Source organism: Hylaeus volcanicus, chromosome 4 (assembly GCF_026283585.1).
Source record: "Hylaeus volcanicus isolate JK05 chromosome 4, UHH_iyHylVolc1.0_haploid, whole genome shotgun sequence".
NCBI classification, from domain to species: Eukaryota; Metazoa; Arthropoda; class Insecta; order Hymenoptera; family Colletidae; genus Hylaeus; species Hylaeus volcanicus.
Window position 1 is genome coordinate 23,089,701 of NC_071979.1, and position 24,148 is coordinate 23,113,848.

The 24,148-nt window shown below is 44.5% G+C and overlaps 1 protein-coding gene across 1 annotated transcript in view; it reads left to right on the forward strand.

The window, feature by feature from the left end:
• The first annotated feature begins 434 nt into the window (after window positions 1-434).
• Window positions 435-24,148, forward strand: part of LOC128875293 (sonic hedgehog protein) — a 59,080-nt gene continuing 35,366 nt past the window's right edge. The window contains exon 1 of the mRNA XM_054120752.1: window positions 435-1,524. Within this exon, the coding sequence (XP_053976727.1) occupies window positions 1,141-1,524 (384 nt within the window). The 5' untranslated portion in view covers window positions 435-1,140. The remainder of the gene's footprint in view (window positions 1,525-24,148) is intronic.

Here is a 24,148-nt window from a genome sequence, read left to right on the forward strand (position 1 = left end):
CTCTTCGGTCTTTTTCCGTCTTTCTTTTCCACGGTGTCTCTGTTCCGTGTCGCGCACCTGTCCTCGTTCACCTATCGCACGCCCCGCCCCGACCAATGGAGTCTCGACGGGCCCCGTGACGTCAACGCCGTGTACCAGGAGGACCTTCGTGGTGGGGGAGAGGATCGTCCACCACCACCTTCCGGAGGCCGTGAGAGCCCCACGGGGGCCAGCAGCTAAGCTGCAACCAGCGCCAGCAGCCCGGCCGGCCGTTGGCCACGTTGGTGGGGGCAGGAAGAGGGGCACCCTGGAGCCCAACCAGGCCAAAGGAACAACGCAGGGTACCCACCGAAACCCATCACGCATTTCCCACCACCGACTCGTCCGGAAAACGTGCACTAGAGAGCTTCCGGACCGCGCTTCGCAATATCAAGTTCAGTCAAGTGAGTCGGGTCTCAATCGCCGTTGCACCTCTGCGCGACAAGTCCATCGTTCGACGATCGGTGCGCGCCGCGATCTCTGGAGAACGCGGTTCGTTTAGATAGGATTCGCATCCCGACGGCAAGGGAGTGGTGGTGACGAAAGCGACGATTTTTCTCCCGATTGCCGTTATGTAGGGTGAACGCGTCGATCGGGGAAGCTTCGCGACGGTTGAGAAATCGCGAGCACGCGTTCGTTTTTATCGGTAATAAAACGACTCTGATAAGATACGGAGAAAGGGGGACCAGCGGTGAGAGATTCTCTTACCTATCGACGCATCGGTTGGCGGTTCGTTCGCGCCGGTGGATCGCCGTCGATCCCGATACCACGATAAAGATCACGAACCGTTGACCCCCGCGGGTGCCGATACTCCGACGCAGCTACGACGGTCACAGCGGTGATAAGAGTGCGTGCAGGGGGGGGTGTGTGATGCCCTGGTTATGGTTAAGCGTGAGTGAGGTCAGTGGCAAGTGGAGGAGAAGAAGGACTGGCAGAGGCAGCGGGTCGTTCGAGTTGTCGTCGTCTGGGTCACCGTTGTTGCGTCAACCGCGGAGGAGGAGGATAGGCGGTGGTGGTGGCGAATACTCGCTGGTACCGTCGACGACGTCTGCGGCAACGTACACGAGGATCGCCGACCAGTGACCAGAGTCAGGGTCGTCCTCGAGTCAGAGCCGCGTGATTATGGTGCACCATCATCATCGTCGTCGCGGCCTTCAGGCGAGCCACCACTGCGTTCTCAGGAGACGAGGCGCGACGCCCTCGCTTCTCCAGGTCCTACTGCTGATACTCGGTCTTTGGTTGCCGGTGCTGGACAACGGCGGCCTCGTCCTAGCCTGCGGACCTGGCAGGGGCGGCGGAAGACTCCCGCCCTTCAAGAAGATCACGCCGTTGGTCTTTAAGCAGCATGTGCCCAACGTCAGCGAGAACACGCTGCCTGCCAGCGGGCTCAGCGAGGGCCGCGTGTCCAGACACGACTCCAGGTTTCGCGATCTCGTGCCTAACTACAACGCCGACATCATCTTCAAGGACGAGGAGGGCACCGGCGCTGATCGTCTTATGACACAGGTGAACGAATAACTTACTGCTTCTTGCGTTTAGGCACCCTTTCAGAGTATCTCTCGTACCCAGTGACCAACGAAACGGAATACATTTTAGGAATCCCATAAGTATTCGTACCTTTTACGTCTATCGCAGACATTCGTCTAAACTAATTGATAGGGCTGAGGTTTCCAAATAAACTTTTTATTATAAATATATACACGCGTCAAGTCTATTTACGTAGATATTTATAACGAATCGTTTATTTGAAAACACCAAACCTCTCAATTTCATAAAACCTCTTAATTTAGACAAATTTCTTCGTTAGACATAGCGGGTACGAATACTTATGAGACTGACTGTAGGTGTTCCAAGGGTAAAAATGCAAAAGAAATGTGGGTAGAATATTCTGGATCTATAGGTAGAAAGTCGATCGTAAATAACAGTCATTTACTATCCCCGTAGTTTTGAGATTTGGTGTTAGAATGTTCTGGTATCCCTCGTCGAGTGTTCTGCGCTGTGTATACCAGGAAATTTCTGGATACCGTGAGTCGACAAGTACTTTCATCGCTAGAGCATGGCTGGATCGCCAGCCGCTGATCAAATAAACCACTCTGTTATGCTTTACCGCCAATTTGTCATGTACACGAGGTAGGAACGATCGAGACGACTTGTAAATGGTCCTGTAGATGTCATATATCCTCGTATCACGATGGAGCCTCCACCATGTTTTAATGTTTGCCTCGCATGCCCAGGCTCGAGACTTTCACCCTTCTTTTGTAGTAACGGGCTCTTCCACCTCGTGATCTTCGATTCAAGTTTATCTTATCGTATCGAACGTTTCTTTTAATCGGTAATCCGATCCTTGCATGTCATCGCGAAATTTAGAGGAATTTTTACGCGAACCAGTCATGAACTTACGAAATTATAGAAATTTTCCAAGTAGCTGTTTTGTGTAAATTCGAGTGATAGGCTTTACGTGGGTCCATTGTGCCTTCGTCCCTGGAGTATTCGTCATGTCTCGCGAGGGTCTTTTCGTGTAGTGTCATCGGGTGATAAAGAACCTAGACCTAACTTGCGATAAAAACGGTTGTCCTTGAAATCTGCGGTGAATCATCGAGATATTTCGTCAATAGGAGTCGGTGGTATCGTCGCTCCCATCGATCCGTCGATCTCAGAGTCGACTCTGCCCGCAGACCTTGCAGGGTGAAACGTTTTCGCGCGAGTAGTCCAACCAGAAGTGACACGAGAATATAAAGAGAATAAAAATGTATTCACTGTTTCCTAAGAATCTAAACGAATTAAAAAAATATTCATGGATATCCGAATGGATACCGAAGGAAAATAAATCAGATATAGGAGGTACGATCGTCTCATCAGCAGTTGATGAAATATTAATATTAACTGCGAATCTCGTTATACCAGATGGATAATCTTCCAGTTTTTACACTCATCCGACTCAACTGTCAATGCACGGTGATTGACTTTCTTCTGACAGCAGTTTTGCGAGAATGAACGTCATCTAGGTGAATATTTTCTACTGATGAGGTGAACCCAAATACAGGTATACACAAATTTCGCACTTCTTCTTGCACTTGAAACTTCTGGTCGCGTCACTGCTTCGCGGAATCTGCTGTTGCTTTTAGAACGCGGTTCACGTAGGAGTAGGGAACTAGAGGATTCTAGAAAGAGTGCAGTCAGTGACCTTTACATTTCTCGTTTCCGATAATAGTACGGTGATTCACGCATGAACAATATACTCAGAACCCCTAGTTTTCTGTACACTTGAGTAGATCAAATGGCCTACGTGAAGAAATTAGGTTACTCGTTGGGACAGTGATTCTTAACTAGTATGCCGCGACACGCCACCGTGCGAAGACTACGTGGCTGCAGACGAAGGATGTTGAGTGTCGCAAATATTTGTCCGTAGATCGAGTGGATTATTTTTTCTATAATTTTACAACAGTGATATCATTTTTATTAGATCGCTAGGTTATACGAAATTGAATTTCGAGTTGTTGTTTTGTCGATGATAAAGTGATTATGGCTAATCATCGATTAACTGGTATCGATAAGAGCGTGATTTTCATGAGCCGTTTAATACCTACGCGTAATATTTTGTTTGCCTCGTTTGCTCGAGTCACAAGGCGTACGTTGGCACCATGATCGATAAGCGCCGTGCTCGATTGAAATCAGCGACTGTCGAAATCTTTGATTTATCGATATCGAAGGTGGACGAAATTCCTACTTAGATAATTATTTTGAATAATAAATGAAAGATAAACAGCTTTTGATACATTATTTTTTAAATAGCCTATAGAAATACCGCTGCTTCTATACGTCATCTGTTATTCAAATGAAATTTTTGCCCACCTCTAAGTGGTAGAGAATGTTCGCGTCTTTAAATAGTCCGCCATGGGGTTTATTGTTTCAACGTCGAAAGAATTTGACGCTAGTCGCTGGTTTCCCAGATTTCTGTTACACTGCCATCTGTTTCTGTTAACGATACTTGGCAAGCATATCCGATGAAATTAGAATGCTAGAACGCCAGGGGATGCTCCAGATTCCCGATCATGAAGAGGTTGATTGCGTTTGGCGTTTAAAGTACGCCTGACGGGCGCGTTAACCTTTTCACTGCGCTCGAGAAGAAGGGATGGCGACCTAAATTAGACCACTGCCGAGATTTTCTCAAATTTTCTCTATTTCTCATAAACAAATCCAAGCTATTTTTACTTTAATCTTTGCTCGCTCTTCGTAGCTTTCTTCCTTGTAATTTTTCTTATTTATATTCATCACCAAAATTCTCTTCGTGTACTCATTTTTCTTTTCTTTCTGATTCCCAAATGTAAAGGAGAGTTAGCTGTACGAGCATGTTATATCGGAGACGCGGTTGTGCCTCCGAACTTCTTATCAATATTTCGAGTGCACGCCTAAGTGACGCAATCGTTTCCGTTAATTGTATGTACATTGCAGGCTTTCTCGTTGGATAATATTTTAAGTTCTCTAATCAGCGCATGTAATAAACACATAAGTACACATTCGAGGCGCGTTGACTGCCGCGACGCGTGTTATTACTTCAACGCGTGTCACCGTGCTCCGCGGCCGTATGACAAATTAGCCACTGCGTGTCGTTAAACGTCGTCAGGTGATTCACGCGAAACAGTATCCGCCCGATAAGAGACACCGATCGCTCCTGAATACGTTTTGCGTGCTCAGGACCGACACTTGAAACCCGAACACCACTTAGAGGCCGTTCAAAAATTACCTCGCGTTAATTTCGCATTTTGAATCGCGCGAATCCGTGCTATTCGTGACTAAAAAACGTTAATAATTGTCGTAGATACCGATATATTTCTTCTTACGATAGATACAAGCATAAAAGGCATAAAAGTCTCACGAGCGATTGCATAACACTGCATAAAGCAAATGTTTTCGCTGAGAGACGTGTCAAAACCAACAACGTTGATTCCAAAGAAGCTTTTACCGTAATAGATTCATACATGAAAATGTCAGTATATTAGATGACACAGTATAATATGTACATTTCTTATTTTCATTGCTTTAGTAGAATATCGAAATTTGCATGTACAAGTACCCTGAATTTATAATCATTCTTTTATCCTTTATTACGAAAGTGCAAATTACGTACTCGAACCTCTTTTCGTTATATTTTCATTCTGGTTTGTCGGTGATTCGCGCTTGGGCGACTCAGGCTTGGAATTGAGAACGTAAAGGTGATTTTCGGGATGAAGTAAACGTAGCTGTGAATTTTGACGGCTCCGCCAAAAATATATAAGGTTTAGGTTCTATTGTTTCGGTAGGTTCGAACGGTAATCGAGAGATTAGGAGGAACGGTCGAATAAAAGAAATAGAAAACAGTGATCCTTCTGTTGTCGCCACCTGTACCAGTCTATAGTCGTTCAAAGTACTCGTCGATGTTTATTCCCTGTCCATAGAGCGTCCATTAGTGCTTTATTCATGCAGTTTTTATCGGTGTTTGCCTTCCACTTGGCGCCTCCGCGATGCGTGAAACGATTCTCCTAACTCCGGGCCCGTTGTATTCCAATTTGTAAGTCCCACGTTCGTGGGACGCGGCGAACAAAAGGGCTGCTCGCGGTCCCGGTTTCCGCTCGTAAACCATCCCTGCTGGAGGACCGTCTCCAGCCAGTTTCCCTTCCAGGGAGTCCGTGTTTACTCCCGAGTTTCGCAAAAATCAGCGGAGGGATCAGGGTCCGCTTTTATCGATACACGTGGCCCAAAGGATGAACATTGAACCGGCGCCGGATCTATCGTGCGCGACGATGGGTTTCACTCGTTCAAATATTATTTCAAGATCTGCCGTTTTCCGACGCCGCGGGGACAAAGGTCGTCGTCGGAAAATAAACCATGAACTTTCGCGTGAACGTCCTTTTCCACGGACGATTATTTCGTGTCGGCCGCAGAAACCATCGATTCTTGTTGACGTAGGTCTTTTTTTGTGCGATAGAAATATTCATTTGTGGACTCTTACGTTTTTATAGCCTTGCAGTTTTATAATGTCGGATGGTTATGGGCATTCTCGCATATATGAACACTTACAGAAATACTCGAATACAGAGTTTTGAATGAGCAAAAACAAGATAAATAATTATTAGACATATTAAACCTTTCAGAGCTGGCGTCCACAATCGAGGACGCAGAATTTAAGGTTTAGGGTGAATGTTTTTATTTGTGTACACGAAGAAAGACCAGTTTTCCTCGAAAACTACACTATTAGGATTCTTTTTTTCATTTTCTCCATACTAATTTTAGTCCAAGTTAACCCTCGAAATTAAATTACACTACTACGAGAGAAAAAAATAATTCTGTCTGAGAAGATATCTGTCTATATCGTTCGAAACTTTGAACCTCCTCAACGAGAACCGATGATAATACCCATCAAATAGCTAAATAAGTGCACAAGTATCATTTATCTATAAGAAAGCAGAATTTTTCCACAAATTTTATAGTCATGTCCAAGTAAACACAGTTGTTATTATCCTTACATACATAGTTAAGCTGCATTAGATATAACAGTTACTAATGTATCGCGTTCTCGAAGCGAACGGTGGAAGAGAGTGTGCCGAGAATCACCGCATCGGATCGAATCATGCGCGTCCAGGCATCGATGTCTCCCGAGCGAAAGGATCCGTCGCTGACTTGCTGGCGCGCTCGTTAACGCCGTGTTTTGCGAGCATGAATCTCGTGTCAGACGAGAGTACGCTTCATCCGAACGATCGTAAAGCGACGGTACCCTGGCCAATTAGCGAAGAGCTCACTAACAAATTTAAGCGCAACGAGTAACGCGATGTTTTTGCAACTTTCGAGTAGTCGGGGTAAAAACGTCCGGGCCGAGTTGTCGCGAGTGCAAACGACGATGGGAGATCGATTTTTAAACTATTCGCCTTCCGTTTATTTACGATCGATGTGAATAACAATAATAATAGAAAATTTATGGATTCAGTTACTGAATATTTATTATTTTCAGTCCCATAAATATTCGTACTTTTTATGTCTATTACAAAAATCCGTCTAAATTAAATTATAGGTTTGATATTTTATTATATTATATATATATACAAGTGTAAAGTTGATTCGTGTACATATTTATAATGAAACATTGATTTGAAAATATCGAACCTATCGAATAATTTAGACAGATTTCTTTAATAGACATAGAAGGTAGGAATATTTATGGGACTGACTGTATATCGTCTTTAACTCCTTAAGCTAGGAGTTAAGCTCCAACACCCTGGGACCAAAATGTGATGTTTACATTTGTCCCGAACAATACACCACAGTCTCACCACACGTGGTTATAGCATAAGGGGTTAACTCTCATGTCAGAGTTCCTTGGTAAGGAAATGTACAATATTAAGATTATACAAAAATCAGTACATACATTTTAAAAATTCGTTGAAAGAAATGATTAAAGCTTCCTCGTGCCAAAATAGAAAGCATTTTCTCATTATTAGAGAACACTGGCGCAATTGCGACCGTTTCGGAGCTACTGTACACTGGTAGTGCAATGTTAGCAAATTGCTAGCAGCTCTGGTTTCGTCTTTTCGGCCTCTTCTCCGTGGTGCTTCTGTCCTGGTAATCGCAGGACGAGTAGCGCAGGTCGCGCGGAATAAATAGGGGAAAAAGCGCGTACCGTGCGCCAGCTCTAAGTGATTGTGGGTAGGTTTATGGCGGCCATAACCGGTGTTTGGTTTGGCGCGTTAAAGCTCCCCCAATTACGGCAAATAAACCTAATAGCCCTGCTTCTCGTTCTTGCCATCGCCCCCCTCTCTCTATTTAACCAACGTCGATACCCCACGCTCGAGGATCATTCGATTTCTCAATATCGATCGCGCCTGTCGTCGAAACCGATCTCCCGTTCTCTACGACGAACGCTGCTCGTTTTTTTTTTTTATCGTGAGAAATTTCACCCGGGGATCCGTGGAGTGATAAATGAAACGGCGCTGGAGGATCGATCGAAATTCGATATACACGGCGTCATCTATCAATTATATCGATTCGTTCTATTGGTGACGAGTTAATTGTCAATAATTAAGAGTTACTTTGGAGCGATCGAGGTGTCGGATGAGTGATCAACGCTGAGTGAGTATGTACACTGCTCTGGTCGTTACTGTCTAAAGCAGTGTTTCTCAAACTTCAGCTTTTCGTGGCCTCTTCGAGTAAGGAAACATTTCCAAGTCCTCTATTTGTGTATATTTCTCCCCGTGTTTTTTTTTATTGTATTATATTTTCGCCCTATTAGATACGTTTCTTAATCTGACATTTATCGTTTTCATCCCTAAATCTTGTGATTAAATTTAAGTGTCCAGAACATTCTCGTTCATTATTTATGGAATCACGTCCTTTGGATTAATCCTCCAGTCTCCTCTCGGTTTCCGTTGAACGAAAACGAAATAGATAGACTTTCGAAATAGATTTCTTCGCAAAACGGTAGGCGTGCTCTAGGATGATTACCCTCTCGCGCTACCTGGAAGAAAGGAACAACTCCTTCATTTCCATTGAATAGTCTCGAGCTCGCGACACATCGCGCTTTAACGGTCGCAATCGAGCGTCTCGATGACCGAGACGATCGCGACGAGATAAGGAATAGCACACGAGAGCTGATCCAGGTTCGCAGCCGGTCGCAGTGACTTACAACGGGTGTCGGATGACGGCCAATGACCAACCAGGTAACCCGATGAGCGCACGTGGCGCCACGTGATACGTTTCTGACCTCAAGCAGCTATTTAGCCGGCGATCCCGTCACGTCGTCGACGGCGACGTTATCGTTCCCGTCGATGGATCGAGAAACGATAGAGGCAAAGTCAAGGTGAACGTCGCGAACACGATACCCGCGGAGTCACTTCGCCCCTGAGTCGTTGATCGCGAATAACCCTGTGACTAAGCATCTGTCGAATTTTTCTTTATGCCAACGTTGTCGCGTTGGGCGTCAGAGATTTTCATTTAGAAATTTTGGAACTTCGGCAACTCTGAATAGAATTTGTAAATTTTGACAAAAACACGAAACTAAATAACACGTCAAATATTAGATTCTATAGTTTGGTCTCGAGAGAAAATTTCAGCCCTGTAGACACTTTCATGTGAATCAGTGTCCTTCCTTCGGTTGAACGCCACGTCGGCCATATATGGGCGTCAGAGATTTTCATTAAGGAACTTTGGAACCTCGGCAACTCTGAATAGAATTCGTAAATTTTGACAAAAACACAAAACTAAATAATACGTCAAATGTTAGATTCTATAGTTTAAAATTGTCTCGAGATAACATTTCAACCCTGTAGACACTTCCATGCGAATCAGTGTGGCAGTCGACGGTGTTAAAGGTTAGATCTGAAAGCGAAGTAACTTGTCTGGTTATTATCTGTAACCGTAAATTTATTTGGCGGTACCTTATCTTGGAAAACATACTTCACAGTTGCAATGCCACCTCGATATTTGCATGCAAGGCCCGTTCGTTGCATTGTGTCGACTAGCGGAAGGGACAGTCGTTCAATGAGAAACGCCATGTCTTCCGTTTGCAGAATAATCCGCGGAATAATCGTTGACGGGATTCTGCAGTATTTCCAGGTCTTCGCGACTTTCATTTTCCATAGGAATTAATCATGAATTTTAAATCTGCGAGTACGATTGTCGATAAACAAGGCAGTAATTCATTCGCGAACTAAAGAATCGTCGAAAGGCCCATCTTCGACGAGTAATAGCATCAACAAATCTTTTTTTAATTTGCTTCAATGACATTTTGAAGTTCCATTTAACCAACGGGGTCAGTTGTAAACCAGCTAGGGTCAGTGGTTGTCCCGCAAATCATCAAGTGTCGTCCGCTCGCGCAAAGTGACTGGATTAGAATGGTCTTTAACGTCCGGACAGCAACTTTATCGAGCCATTCGTCGTCGTGACCGCAGCGCCGTTTTGTCGCAATTTAATTCGACAACGGCTTATTAATCGCGAACGGTGTCCTCGATCTGTGCAAACCGCGACAGGCCATGAATCACTCGCGGCGAGAGGAAAAACGAGCTTCAGGAAAACTAAGCGTGGATCGCGTACGTCTGAGCGGCTGGGACGGAGCGAACGTCTCGCGGCTCGCGCGAGAATTTATGACGCGCATTTAATACAACCGATCGCACGTTCCAACTATTTATTTTCCATGGCTCGGACCAGTCGAATAGGTGTACCCAGCCCTGTCCACTGGACAATCGCGTAACGATTTATCAGCGTGGCGTAACGCATCGGTAACCGCGAGATTTCTCGCGCCCTGCCCGACAAGAGGCTCTCCGTCTCGCGATCGACATAATCTTGATCGATGAGAATCCAGAACGTAACGATATATTTTGCCCCGTTAAACGCGTCAACCAACCAACTAGTTGGGAAAGATTATTATACCCTCATTTCGCAGATTAGTTGCCACACTGGCGTGGTTGTCGTTGTCGGCGTTGAGTTATGGCTCAAGTATCGCAACTCAAGCGCCTATTGTCGCTAGTTAATGTCCGAGTACGGTCGATTCTTGTCGCGATTTTTAGCCGACAGGGGATTCTACGACGTCTATGTTTTGTAATATTCAGTCGGTGAGCTCTTTTAATTTGAAAATAAAAAAAGTTGTCCAGGTGACTCGTGACTTTAAGCGTCCCACCATTTATACGCGACGTACGTGATACGTCACTTTCGGATCTGCCAGGAACAAATATGTATGTCATTCCAATGCGAGTGGTTGAGCGATCGTCTCGGAAGAATCGTGTGGCTCGAAACGCTTTTACCCCGCGATTTCTCTTTGGCCAGTGATCGATCAGGCGAACCAGTCCGCGGGTGAAAAGTCGATATCCGATAAATATCGAAGAGGATCCTGGAAACTCAGCGTCTCGTCGATCTGCGATCGTTCGTCGTATTTCCCGCGGTTCGTACCGTGGCTTAGTAATGCGCGCCCAGGGTTGGATGAGGTACCCCTTCGAATACCACGTGGTAGTGTGGGTGTGGGTATTTATTTATAACGATTATGCTTACCTTATCCTTACTCGTTTTTTATTTACACTATTTAACACATCGTTGACCGGCAATTTTACACAGAATTTAGAATTTTAGATTTTTATTAACCAAATATAATCATACACAAATAATAATAGTTTAATAGAAATATTCTCCTACATTTGATTATTTGTGCGAAACAAATGTTTGAAACAAATAATGGACAACTGACGTATTTTTTTACGCTATTGCTTAAGAATATCGAGCTCGTAAGTATTATGAATTTAGACACTCATCGCTCGTTAATACTTAATGATAAATTGTAAGGAATTGTAAGGTGGCCATAGGAATAGAACGCCTTCAAGTGGTTGGGCGGTACAGGTAGCCCTAGGGGTGCAAAAGGTTAATTGTATTCAGAATTGGATGTTTTTTATTTCTGTTTAAAAAAAGAAACAAACAAACAGTATTTTCAAACTGCTCTCTCAGTACTGCGATACTTTTATCGTGTGCAGTTTTGCAATCGGAAGCGTGCACGCGTGATCCAAGGGGATCCGACGTTTCGACGTCTAACTTATTGCCCGGCGTGTTCGTGGCGCGTTTTTAACGCGCACGCGCTGGATTAGCGTTCGCCTTAAAACCCCGTGCGCTTCTTCTTCGCTTTGGCGAGCCGTTATCTTCGAAGTCGTAACATCGTAAATCCCAGGGGCATTTGTTTCCAGCGCTCAGACGTCGGGGTTACCTCCGTTAACCCCGATGCGATCGTTCATGCGTTTACATCGACAAATCGCTACCTCTTTCTCGCTTCCTCTCTTGGACAACCCCTTTCTCTCTCTCCTTCGCTTTGTCTTTCGCTCCACCGCCGAGTCGGTTCGCGCTGCTGTCTCTCGAAGCGATCTCGGACATCATCGACGCGACACGAACGATCAGCGAACTCGAGGGTCTCGAAGAATTCGCGAAATCTGCAGAATGACTGATAATCTCGTTCGATGTCGCGACGATTGATAATAACCTGTTCGATAATAGTGGGCTGATCAACGTGCTTCGTATCTTGTTTGTCTTTGCACGATCTAGCTCGTTAAGAATTTTTGCAATTTCAGATCTTAATTTCTGCGTTATCTATGTTGTTGGTCGATCTGTTCTTTTGCTACTTCTTTGTGTTTGTTTATCGATTTGCTTCGAGTGTTGACATTATTTCAAGTCGATGTTTGTTTTGGTAGATTGGGAATCGTACACTGGATTAATAATGCATAAGAAAACACACGAATTAAATTGAATGTGAGGTTACAGCTTACCCTTCGCCATGTTTGTAGCAAGCTTTGCTTAGAGGCTCGCGACCAGATTCAAACGTGTGCCTCAACACATTTGATGGTCCCACGCGTACGAAATCATGGAAAATTGTATTTTTATTTAAAATCAGACTTCCAAATGCTTCAACGCCACAAAATTGATAAGTCTTGGGGGTTAATATTCGTCTGAATTTATACCTACTTCCAACGAAACACTTGATTACTGAAGAAGTACCGTGCAACAACACTAAAGATAAGCACCAAGGAATATCCAACAACTAGATACTACTTCAACTAGAGGCATCCCCTATCGCGAGCGATCAGGAGAGCCTAAGCAAAGCGCGTCGAAGGAACGAATTCGTAACTCCCATAACCGGGCACCATCTCGATTTCTCGCCGTTAATCATCGGCCAGATCCCGAGGTGTCTCGCGGTGCAAGGCATGCCTATCTCGATGTGCACGGTGCTTAATGTAGAAACCGCAGACCAGGATGCGTATAGACACCAAAGGAGCACGAAGCGAAAGCCTTGGTATCCTTGCCTTTCCTTCGCCTCGCCCGTCTCTCTCCCTCTCGCTTTCTCATCCTTCGCAGCATGTTCGATTATATGTGGGATAATACGGTGAGAACAAGAGGGACAAAGAGGCCACGGGACGAGGAAGAGCCGATGGAAAAGGGACGGAGCGAGGGCAGAGAGCAAGTGAAAAGGGGAGAGAGAAAGAGAGGGACGTAATCTGGTTGGTCCACCGAGTTTCAACGGGGAAAGGATGAAGGAAGGGCCGAGGGCCCCCGAGGCGGCCGCCATAATGCATCGTGAGAAGTGTGCATGGGGTCAAACGGGTCAAAAGAACGTCATGGCGCTGCTCGTTCCTATGGCGGACCTCGCTTCCACGCGTTGAAACCCTCGTCGATGCTCGCTTTAACGTCGAAACCCTCGGGTACGTGACGCCAGGACGACTTCATCGCGATTACGTCGGACCTTGAATCGTAAAAATGGTCGACGATACCGAGTACTATGACCTTGCTACGCTGTTGCACCATTCGCGGGTGCCATCGGCTTCGAAACGTATCTGGAGTCGCGTTATTGCGGTGGGCCTTAGTCGGAGCCCTCCTACGTATTATACAGAAAGCTGACATAAACTTTAGCTCAGCGTGGTGAATTTTCCAACAGAGTTCCTTGATTAGTTGCCAACGCGAGTTGCACCCACTGGTCAGTAGATGATTCCTCTTAGCAGCCACTATTGGGAGCGAAGTCCTACCAGGATTGCCAAGTACATTCAGCGATGTCGCACACGTCTTTCTTGGATACAGAATGGTATTTGAAAGAGGATTAACCCTTTGCACTCGAGAGGTGACTCTCAGTCATCATCAGGCTCGACCCAGTAAATCAACCAGCAATAATCTTTGTTCAGGTTTCGTCTCTTTAGAACTCGAAGTTTCCTAAGTACAGTGATCGTCGGTGAAGTAAAGGTGACTCGATTCCCAAATCTAAAATTAATTCGCGATCGCAAATACATCTTCGAAGTAGAGAGTGTTAAGCAATCTAAGCTTAACATTCGTGGCAATATAAAATGCTAAGGAAGCATCTCGAGTCGCTAGCAGATACCAGGGAAAAAAGGCCTCGAGTGGAAAGGGTTAAAATCGATCCAAGCGGATGGCAAACGCGACGCGAGCCCGGCTATTTGTCGAACGCGTTGGAGAACGACGTTCCAGGCGTTCCTCGTACTCGCTCATCGAAGAAACGCCGCGAAGAGGACGAGATCGTTGCCGTGAATGGGGTAGGCCGCCCGGAGAAGAAAGTTTTGCAAAATATGGGACGGTCTTCGCTGTAAAATGATCTTCTCGACCACTTCCTTCCTCCCGTTGCAACTGGGGATCCGATGACCAGTTTGAGGTCGGCGATGACCGACGTGGGAAAGGATCGTCACTGCCTGGTCTTCCTTTGGGCCCTCGTGCTCTTACTACTCCTTCTTCTTCTTCTTCTTCTTCTTCTTCTTCTTCTTTTCCCCCCTTTTTTTTAACTCTTTTTCATCCTTCTTATTGTTTCTCCTCGGTCACTCATCTCCCTCATCTACTACTGCTTGCTCGGTGATCGTCGACGTCGTATCTTCTCGGTTACACGTTACCTTCGTATAACTTATCAATTTCTTGCGATTATCGCCCTCAGATAGGCGGCGTGCCTTTGTTAACCTTGTAAATTCCCTCTCTCGATTGTTCTGCAATTTGCTCGTCGCCCGGCGACGTGGAAAATCGATTCCTGGATGGATATTTACACGCGTTCTCATAAAAATCCTCGTTCTTACTTTGTTATATTCTTTTTTTGTAATTATCTCTTTAATTATCTCACTAGAATTCACCTGTTGTATCATGGTGGGACATGTTAGGGTAATAGGTCTTTCGGATGCTCTTTGCTTAATCTTCTGAATATGTTTACGTTGTACAGATTTCTTGCTAGTTCATTGGGGTGGATATCTGAAATCGCTTCCCGTCGTTCATCGCAATTTGATTCTTTTTCAATTTTATTTTTCTTCGCGGCTCAACACTCGCAAATTGCGCCCGGTCGCGCTATCGAATTTGAAATTCATGCGCGCTGGCGAAGAAGTGGCGAGACGACACCTCTTATTTCTTCCGCCCATCGTTTGGCGTGCCGATGACGTTCGTTCGGCTGCCTGAAAAAATGCTCGCTTCGGGGGTTCGACGACATACTTGCGATATATGTAATTTTCGTTTACATTGAAATGTATTTGCGTTAAATTACTACGACGCTGACTTTCGCTCGAAACCGACCAATTTATTCCAATTTACCTCGACACACGTAGTATTACCACTGCATTATCTTATTACAAACGTAAATTATATATACTTAATCGTACTTTGTCGGTTGTCGAGCTCTAAAAACAACCTCGAAGTTATTATTTTGAAGAATTAAGGAGGTTCTCCAATAATACCAAAACCATTTATTTGCATAAATGCACAGAGGCTGAAACTACACGATAGTTTTATTCTCGGAAGGATATATTCTAACTTTTGATATTTATTACGACTACTCTACACTTGTAAAATAATTTCCACCAGTTTTTCGAATAGCCTAGTAGCAATACCGATAGTCTCGCGTCGCGTTCGAACTAATGGATTCTTCCTAGTGGGACAAAGCGCGGGTCCAGTGGTTAATAAATAAACAAATAACTGTATAATACACGGTACAAGCCTATTGTGCATTGTACAGAAGGCGACTCTACTCGCCGTAGCAAGGGCCCTTACAGTAACACAATGTCCTATCTGTTGCAATGCATTATGGCCTGGGAACCCAGTGCGGCTGGCCCCGAGTATGCGTATTACACGTAGCACTACAGGTACGCACAGAATTATTTGCATTATGCGATCGTTATACAACGTGCACGGGACTAGAATATACGTTGAACGAGGAACGGTTTTCCAAGCGTTTCTCTTCGGGCAACTCCGACAGCAGTATTCAACGAAACATATTATCCTCTTCAGGGATGGGAAATGAGCAAAATTCTTTCTTCTGACCCGTGGCATCCACCGCTCCTATGTTAATCTTTTGATATAACTTCGGATTACTTTCGTGTTACAGTACTTAATCATCCACTGGATGAAGTTTGATCTAAATAAGCAGTCGATGCTTTTTAGAAATATGTAATAAAATTCATGGACAGTAGATTTAGAAATAAATTCTTTCTCGAGGAATAAAATTGGCTGTATCGCATGAATTTCGTTTCATCCTTTATTGAAGGAAAACAAGGGTTAAAGGGTAATTTAATGATAGTGTTCTCCTACAGCAAATGTTTTCTTTAAACCAAGAGACTATAATAAACTACAATCGACTGCAGACAATTAATCAGTGACTTAAAGTGCTACAATAATGAAATGATGTTTAATAAGATGGAGTCACATATCGGGCAATACCTAAAGGGGTTAATCGTTTCACGGAGGGATTCATGGAGCCCCACTGTCGCGTGGTTGGAGCATCCTGTAGAAGTTCGATCGGAGCCTCGGTTTATGGCGCGCGCGTGTTCGGCGTAGGTGGGCAAGTAGGAACAAGCGGCGAACAACGCGCTTATTCAAATACATTCAATTAATTTCCATAGGAAGACAACAATGGCTTCCACGCCGTGTAATCGTCCTCGACGATATGGCTCGGGCTGGTATATGCCTACGTTTCGTGGGACCCGTACCTAACGGCATTAAATCTTCGCCGTCTTACTTATCTCGAATCTGTTCGCGAAATATTATCCCCCTCTCCCGCTCGCGTCAATAAACCACCGACCAGCGTCGTTTGTAACTTAGTATGACACGAACGCTGGGAGAACGGATATTTTCAATTTTATCGCCGACGCGCATCGCCGCGGAATTTGCTTCCAACGAATCTTGCTTCCCATTGCTTTCGATCACGCTCGAACGCGCAATCACGGCTAACAGACTTTTGTTACAATCTTGAGAATGTTTCATTGCAATTTTACACCTTGAATTGGGGGGAAAACATCGCGAAAGCCTATGGGAACGAGAGTCGGGATAGTTACACGCTTTTAAGCGAGAGCCACGAGGTTCGACCTGAAAATGGCGGACACCTTCTCCGGATTAACTTCTTCGAACAGAGGGCAGTTGATTATTTCAAACCAGGAGAAATGATAAAAAAAAAAAAAATGGAAGCAACGAATAATACCACAAATCACGAAATACCGATCCTTCTGCAAGATGTTAAAAGACGCGTTTGCGTTATTGGAACGATATCTTGAAAACCGAAGAGATACTAAATATCCATAAAATATCGAGTGACTTTTTCGGACAATCACCCACGAGACACCTCAACAGAATAGAACAAGTCAAAATTACGCGCATGAACACCTACTTGTGAATGAACGATAGAACACATAATATTTACCTGTGAAAATCCAGAACCACTCCGCATAGAACAGAAACTGCCCACTAGTTTAAAGGAAGCATGGAGCACAGAAGAAAACTTGTACAAAATAATCCAGCTACTTAAAGATGCACACATTTTGGCCAATATCTAACAATAAGGATAACCGCATAAAAGACAGTCGCTAATAACCAAAGGTTAACGCGACGTTAAATACGTAAAGAAAAAGAAAAATATCAATTACGAGTAGTGCCGAGGGGTGTTAATAATCGCCGGTGCAAAATGGAGGCTCGAGACGAAATTCGACAGCCGAGAGGTCAAGTGTCCCAGTTAATAGTCGACACGCCGCTTAGCCAGGTAATTGTAGGTAATTTGTAATTAATTCTGTTTTTCTCTGGCACGGTCGTTCGATATAATTAATCGCTCGTTGGAAGTATCCCAAAGGTATTCCACGGTACATCGGGACGGTAGAAGGAGAAAAGCAGAGGCGAGGACAGAGAGAAAGAGGGGGAGAGATATCGGCGTAGCAAGCTGTGAATGGCTGCGCCCTTGATGGAACGGAAGAGGAGCAACGGGAGGGGAAGTACAAGAGGGGCGGTTAATTAATGGGGCGGCGACCGACCACTTCCCTTGTGCGTTTTCTCCTTCTACTTCTTTCCGGCTAGTTCTCTCCTTTTCCTTCCGATTCTCTTCGCCCTCTGACGTGCATCTAATATAACAGAACTCTACAAATTTAACCTTTTTTGCGTCTTAATCCAACAGAATTAACATCGCAATCTGTTTTAGATAAAAATAATTCACACTTTCGATCTCGGACCATTCTCTCGAATTTCTTCGACTTCCTCGAGGGTTTTCTGTACACGTTTTGAATTGATATATAATTCTCGAAACGAATCTATCGTAAATTTCACGCACATACTCGCATAATTTCTCTCCGACGTTAGCAATCGTTTTCAAGTTATATAATATTGCATCGAAGGACGTAAAAAGAACGGTTCGACGATACGCATGATTCAGTTGAGATCTTCAGAATCGAAGAGATGCAACATAGACTCGTAAGATCGCGGCAACAGTCGATGTTTGAGAGTAATAAACCACTCGGGTTCCGTCACTTGCGAGCCTCGTCTTCCTCTTCGTGCGTCTACTACCCTCCAAGGTGACGCCTACGCTGACGTCGCCGCGTCGTTATATATCTTCGAAGATACACCGATTACTCATCGAGGACAAACGATTTTAAATCGAAGGATCTTCCTTTCCTTTTATGCCACGACCACGAATACAGTTTGTCTCTGTAATATTAGACTCGCAACTGCGCTGCAAGAAAATCAGAGCGGAAGTAGAAAAAGTGTTGATAACCTTTTCAGACCTGGAGTCCACAACCGAGGACACAAAATTTACAAATCATCGACGGTATCGTTTAGGGCGAATGTCCTTATTTGTGGACGCGAAGAAAGACCAGTTTTCCTCGAAAACTACACTATCAGAATTTTTTAATTTTAGTCCGTGCTAATCCTAAAAATGAAATTACATTTGTACGAGAAAAGGTCTGAAAAGATTAAGAACATTAGACAAACGTATTTTTGAACGAGAATTTCCTTCGAAATAGAAGAATTCTGTGCGTACCATCGTTTAGTAGCTAGCCTCCTACTAGCTCTATTCGACAATCTCATTTGTTTAGCGTTCTTCGTAATTTCCATAGTTCGATGTGTAAGATGTTAGCGTTCGTCGCTATTCACGATCACCGTTAGATACGTCGATAGAATCCTCCGTTTCCTCGTAAAATGTATCAAAGACACATTTCCCACGTGATACCCAACCCAAGAATGCTTCTATCCGGTATCATCGGACTCCTCCAGATCCCCGATAACGCCTCAGGAATCCAATGCACGGTAATTTGTTCCACGATGACTTCGAAGTCTCATCGTTCCCGGTTATCAAACTCATCCGCGACGGCCCTCCGGAATCTGGTGAATATAAATTCCTCGAAGCGAACGGACGCGTCCATCGCGACCCGTTCAAGATTTATTAAACGGTTCACCGACAGTTTTCATTAACTATTTCTCGAATTTTCGGGGGATCGACGCCAAATATTGATGTTTTCGCTCCAACTTTCTCCTGGCGTGTTTTACTTCCGATAACCGAGAAGCGGGGAGATAAGAAATTGGCCAAGTTCCCTGAAATCGGGGAGCTATTGTCCGAGGTTCCTTGGAAAGCTCTCTGTTTATTTCTGTGACGCTATCGCCTATTTTTCTGCGTAGACGGAAATTCGTACAATCGAGGTTGCACCGTACAGAGTACTTCAAAATTTAACGAATACATTAACCATTTGCGTCATTAGGGCACGTGTGCCAAGTATAATTTACTCGGTAATCGAATTCAAATAAAATATTGGTAAGGAGAACGAATTTTCCACTTTTTCGTGCGATGCAAATGGCATTAAGATTCCATAATGGCGTTATGGAATATAAAGGCAACACGTTGTAGGTAATTTGTAGTGGGTTGTCCAGAAAGCTCGTGGCAATTTTTAAGAAAAATTCAAAGGCATACTTGAATTTTGATATATATTTATTTTGTTCCACAACCTTCCAATCTTTTAACTTTTCTATTCAGACCTGAACCATCCACCAAAAATCGGCATGGACTTTCCAGACAAACCAATAATTATTAATTCCATTATCCTCTGATCGGGTCGTTCAAAGCTTAAGGACACACATTCGACCAATAATAAGTCGAACGAATGACCAACAACGGGATACTCTTGTACCTTATACACGATCTGTCTAAAAAGAAACCGAACTTTTGCTATAAAAAGAAAAATCCTACTCGCCTGATCAGTCTCCCTGCGATTATTTTCTTTTCCCAAAATTAAAAATTCCAATGAAAGGGACACATTATAGCAATATTTCGGAGATTCATGCCGCTGTAACCTCCGTAGTAAACGGGGTACCAAAATAGGAGCTGCAGAGGTCCTTCGAAATGTTAATTACGCGGTCTACACCCTGTATTGACGCAGAGAGAGAGAGAGATTATTTTAAGTAAATAAACGTGTATGTAAAAACTTTACTTGTACTTTTTTCTTTTTATAGCAAAAGTTCGGTTTCTTTTTAGACAGACCGTGTAACCTGTAAAGTCGGAGGACCATTGAAGACAATAATCCTCTCTCCCACGCAATCACTCAAGGACCCAATGGCTACAACAATTAGTTCCATTTCGTTGTACAATCCGTAGAAGTACTAGGAACCCCATGTAACTCTAGCACAGCAGCCTGTCCTCCATCGTTATTTGGGTTCTTTCCACCAGCCCGAGTTTAATACAACCCTATCAGGAGCAACCTAAACAGCAGATCCGGTGATTCCAAGGAAAAATCACGGGTCCCATGGAGCCGAGGCGCGTTCTCCAAGTTTCTGGTCCGCGAATTCTCGGCGCGCTTTCTAAAAACCAGCCGTATTTTTCGCGGTACAGGCGCGGTACAACGGGCACGGGGACGGCCTGGAATTCCACGATGCGATGCCGCCGGGCCCCGTGGGGCGGTTTTTCCCCCGTTCGCCGGGGGCCCCTTTATTCGTGTTGTCCTAATTCGAAGCGAGTCATCGGAGCGCGGACGGGACTGGAATGCTCACAGGCATGCGGTGCCACTCGTTCTGCTCTGGTCCCTTCTCCTTTCTGGCGCTGCGCCTCCTGCTCCCTCCAGCTGGATGCTCGGCTCGGAACCCCGGTAATTAATTTAACTTCTTGCCCCGACGATGGCGGCTGCTAATGGTTTTCTTGTACCCTGTGCGAAACTTCTCCGCGTCGTCTCGCCTTCGCCGTGCTCGGCCACCGGCCGCTGTGACAACTTGAAATATTCTTCGCGACGCGGTTGTTCTCGGTTCACGGTTGCGTCGGAAATGTTACTTTTTACGTTCGGCGTAACGCATGCGAAGTGTCCATCAGTAGAGAAGTAGTCATAGGAACGATCGAGGACCTCGAAGTAGAAAGAAGAAACCTCGCTCGAACAGCGTAGCTTCACCACCTGTGCTCGCTAGTACCAGGTAACTTCTTCCCCCTCCTGAAACTTGCACTTCCTCCTCCTCGTTGCCAACTGGACATTTTTTCCACTTGCCTCGCCTTTTCTAGAATCGGAGTACACGTGTGCGTTGAGAAGGTGCAGCTGCAAAGCCTGCTATGGAACCTAACTTCAAAATTAATTTTTATCAATATTCTATATCCTACTTACCTCGATTGCATGGGTAGACTCGTTCAGTGCACCGCTTTTACTCATTCCATTGACTAGTGTTCGCATAGTGTTCGCATTTGGGCGCCGGGGTGGCACCGGTACGGGTCTCAAGGCTCTGACGGGCAGCGGCAAATTGCATCGACTTGAATATCAATTGTTGCAAAAATCTCCACCTCCATTTCCTGCAGCAATCGAGGTACCGCTTTGTTTTCAAGGAAGGAGCTATTTTCTCCACCGAACCATCTATACGTATCGCGGTTTCCCCTCGGAACTATTCTGTCCGTGTTCCTGCGCGTCGGAGAGACCTTCACCTTCGACGGGAGGGGGAGGGAGCCAAAGGCAGCCGGTAAATAGCTGCGTGTGCAACGTCCGCTCTGGCCGCGAGGCGTTAACGAGGCGGGCAAACACGAAGAGGACGAGGCCTGGAGAGGGTGGAAGAGGCGCAGGAGGATGGACGTAGAATCCGCGGAGCGCGGAGAGGCCAGAGAGGCGAAAGGGAGCGAGAACGAAAGGCGAAGGAGGATCGCGAGACAGGGGAAGAAAGGATCGAGGAGGGAACGACGCGGCGAACGATAGAGGGACGAAGAAGGATACAGGAATGGAAGAGGGCACGAAGGCGCCTTTTCAAGGCGAGGTGTGAACTCTGCCGCCCTTCGGATCCCTCTATGGGTCTCCTCTTCGTGCATCCACCGGCACGAAAGCGCCTCTTTCCACCTTATTAAGACCCCCTCCGACCCTGCAAGCGTACAACAACCGGAATCTCTCACGAGGCTCGCTATCTCGTTCTCTTGCGCCGCTTCTGCCTCATCTTCGGGATCTTCTTCCCCTCCCTGCGCCTCCTTTTCTTCTTCTTCCGTCTAGTTCGCGTTCCTTTGAGGCTACACCGACCGGTGTACGTATCGATGTACCCGCTGGGATTTGTTTCTCAACGATCTCTCGGACCTGGATTGCTGAACCTCCGCGGCAGGGTTATGTTAATGGCGAGGTTAGCTTTACGTAACGATGCTTCGGATACTCCTTGCCTTGTATCAATGGCTATGATTCATTTTTTGGTAAGACTACTCCATTTTGTAATAGAGATTATAGTCATAGAAGCAGAGGGTGAATGGGATGGGGATGGGAAAGGATATCGAAACGCTAGAAAGGGCGTGTTGGTTAAACAAATGTTGGATATTTATATTGAAATAAATAAATAGACAACGAAGTAATTTTCCACTGGGTACTTGTTTTGTTTTATTCGTAATAAATACGCAGTGGAAAATTACTCCGTTGTCTATTTATTTATTACGAATAAAACAAAACAAGTACCCAGTGGAAAATTACTTCGTTGTCTATTTATTTATTTCAATATAAATATCCAACAACAAGTAATTATGTATTTTCAATCGAGTAACCAGTAGAAATAAAGATTTCTCCTATCGTTAAAGCCTGATTCGATAACCTTCAGGATGTCACATATGTACGGATTAGACTTTCCATTAATGAAACCTTTGGCTAAGGCTTGTAAACCTCTCAAACGATCAGAATAGATAAATACGTGTTCATTGGAGTAATTATTGGCTGTTTGTAGAGCTGTTTTAATAGCAATGCATTCTGCCGTCCTTAATCGCAATAGGAATAACATGATTCGTAATCTTTGTAAAATCGGACTTTATCCGCTTCATACAATAGATTTATTCCTCAGCAAACCAATGATTCAACCCTTATTAATTATATTCAAGTTTCTAAAATCTCATGGCTTATCGTCGTAAATCATATATCGTTTCTAGTATACTAACATTTATACTGTGCTTATATAGTAATTGTATCTAAGTTTAAATTTGTTTAATTCTGTAATGTGTACTGTTTGATTTAATTTACAATGTATTTGTCATTATGCTCAGGAATGAGCATATTGCTAATAATCCCGTAAGGGGTTCGATAGCGTAATAAATAAAAAAAAAAAAATCGAGTAACCAGAAGTTTACTTAAGAAGAATCAGTGTCGTTAAAAAAATTAAATTAAATCACCTAACAGAGTATGTAATCATGTATAGATCGAACGTAGGGTACACATTTCGTTTCGTTTCTCTTTTTTTTGTGTGTGTGTGTGTGTATTTCACATTTGATTTTGATAAATGAGTAGCGAGAGTTCTTTCGCCACCTCAGAGTACCTGTATTCTTAAAAGACTGTAGTTGGTTATCTCGCTCTACGGCGCCTTTGTGCGCCGGAAATTTGTATTGGCTCCGAGGCTCTTTCTTATCTCCGCGGCTCGTTTAAATAGGCGTCTCCGGAATGTTCCCCGTTTTCGTCGCGCGACTCTCCATAGACGGGATTTCACCTTTTCTTCTCACCTGTTCTTTTTCTGTTTGGCCACGCGGTGGAACGGAGCTAGATGAAAGGACGCGGGGCTTTCACGAGTAAACGTTATTTATTGAAACAAGAGAAAAGTTTCGCGTCCCTCTATTATAACGAAGCAGATGGACTAAATTTCGCGGGAAATTTGAACCAAACCTTTAATTACTTCCTGAAAAGGATGAGGGAAAAGGGTTTGGGTGTTCGAAATTTCGCTGGTAAGAACAAGGAAAGTGAACCATATTATATTTACTGTCAATGTTATAATACATTGGCCACAAGAGTGTAAGAAATATCCGGGGACTAATTTCAACCCCTTTTCGATTTCACAAATGATCCTTATTACTCGACTACTTTCGCTCGCTTCTCCTTACATTCTAACATTCATCCTCACGTTCTCTCTCTCTCTCTCTCTCTCTCTCTCTCTCTCTCTCTCTCTCTCT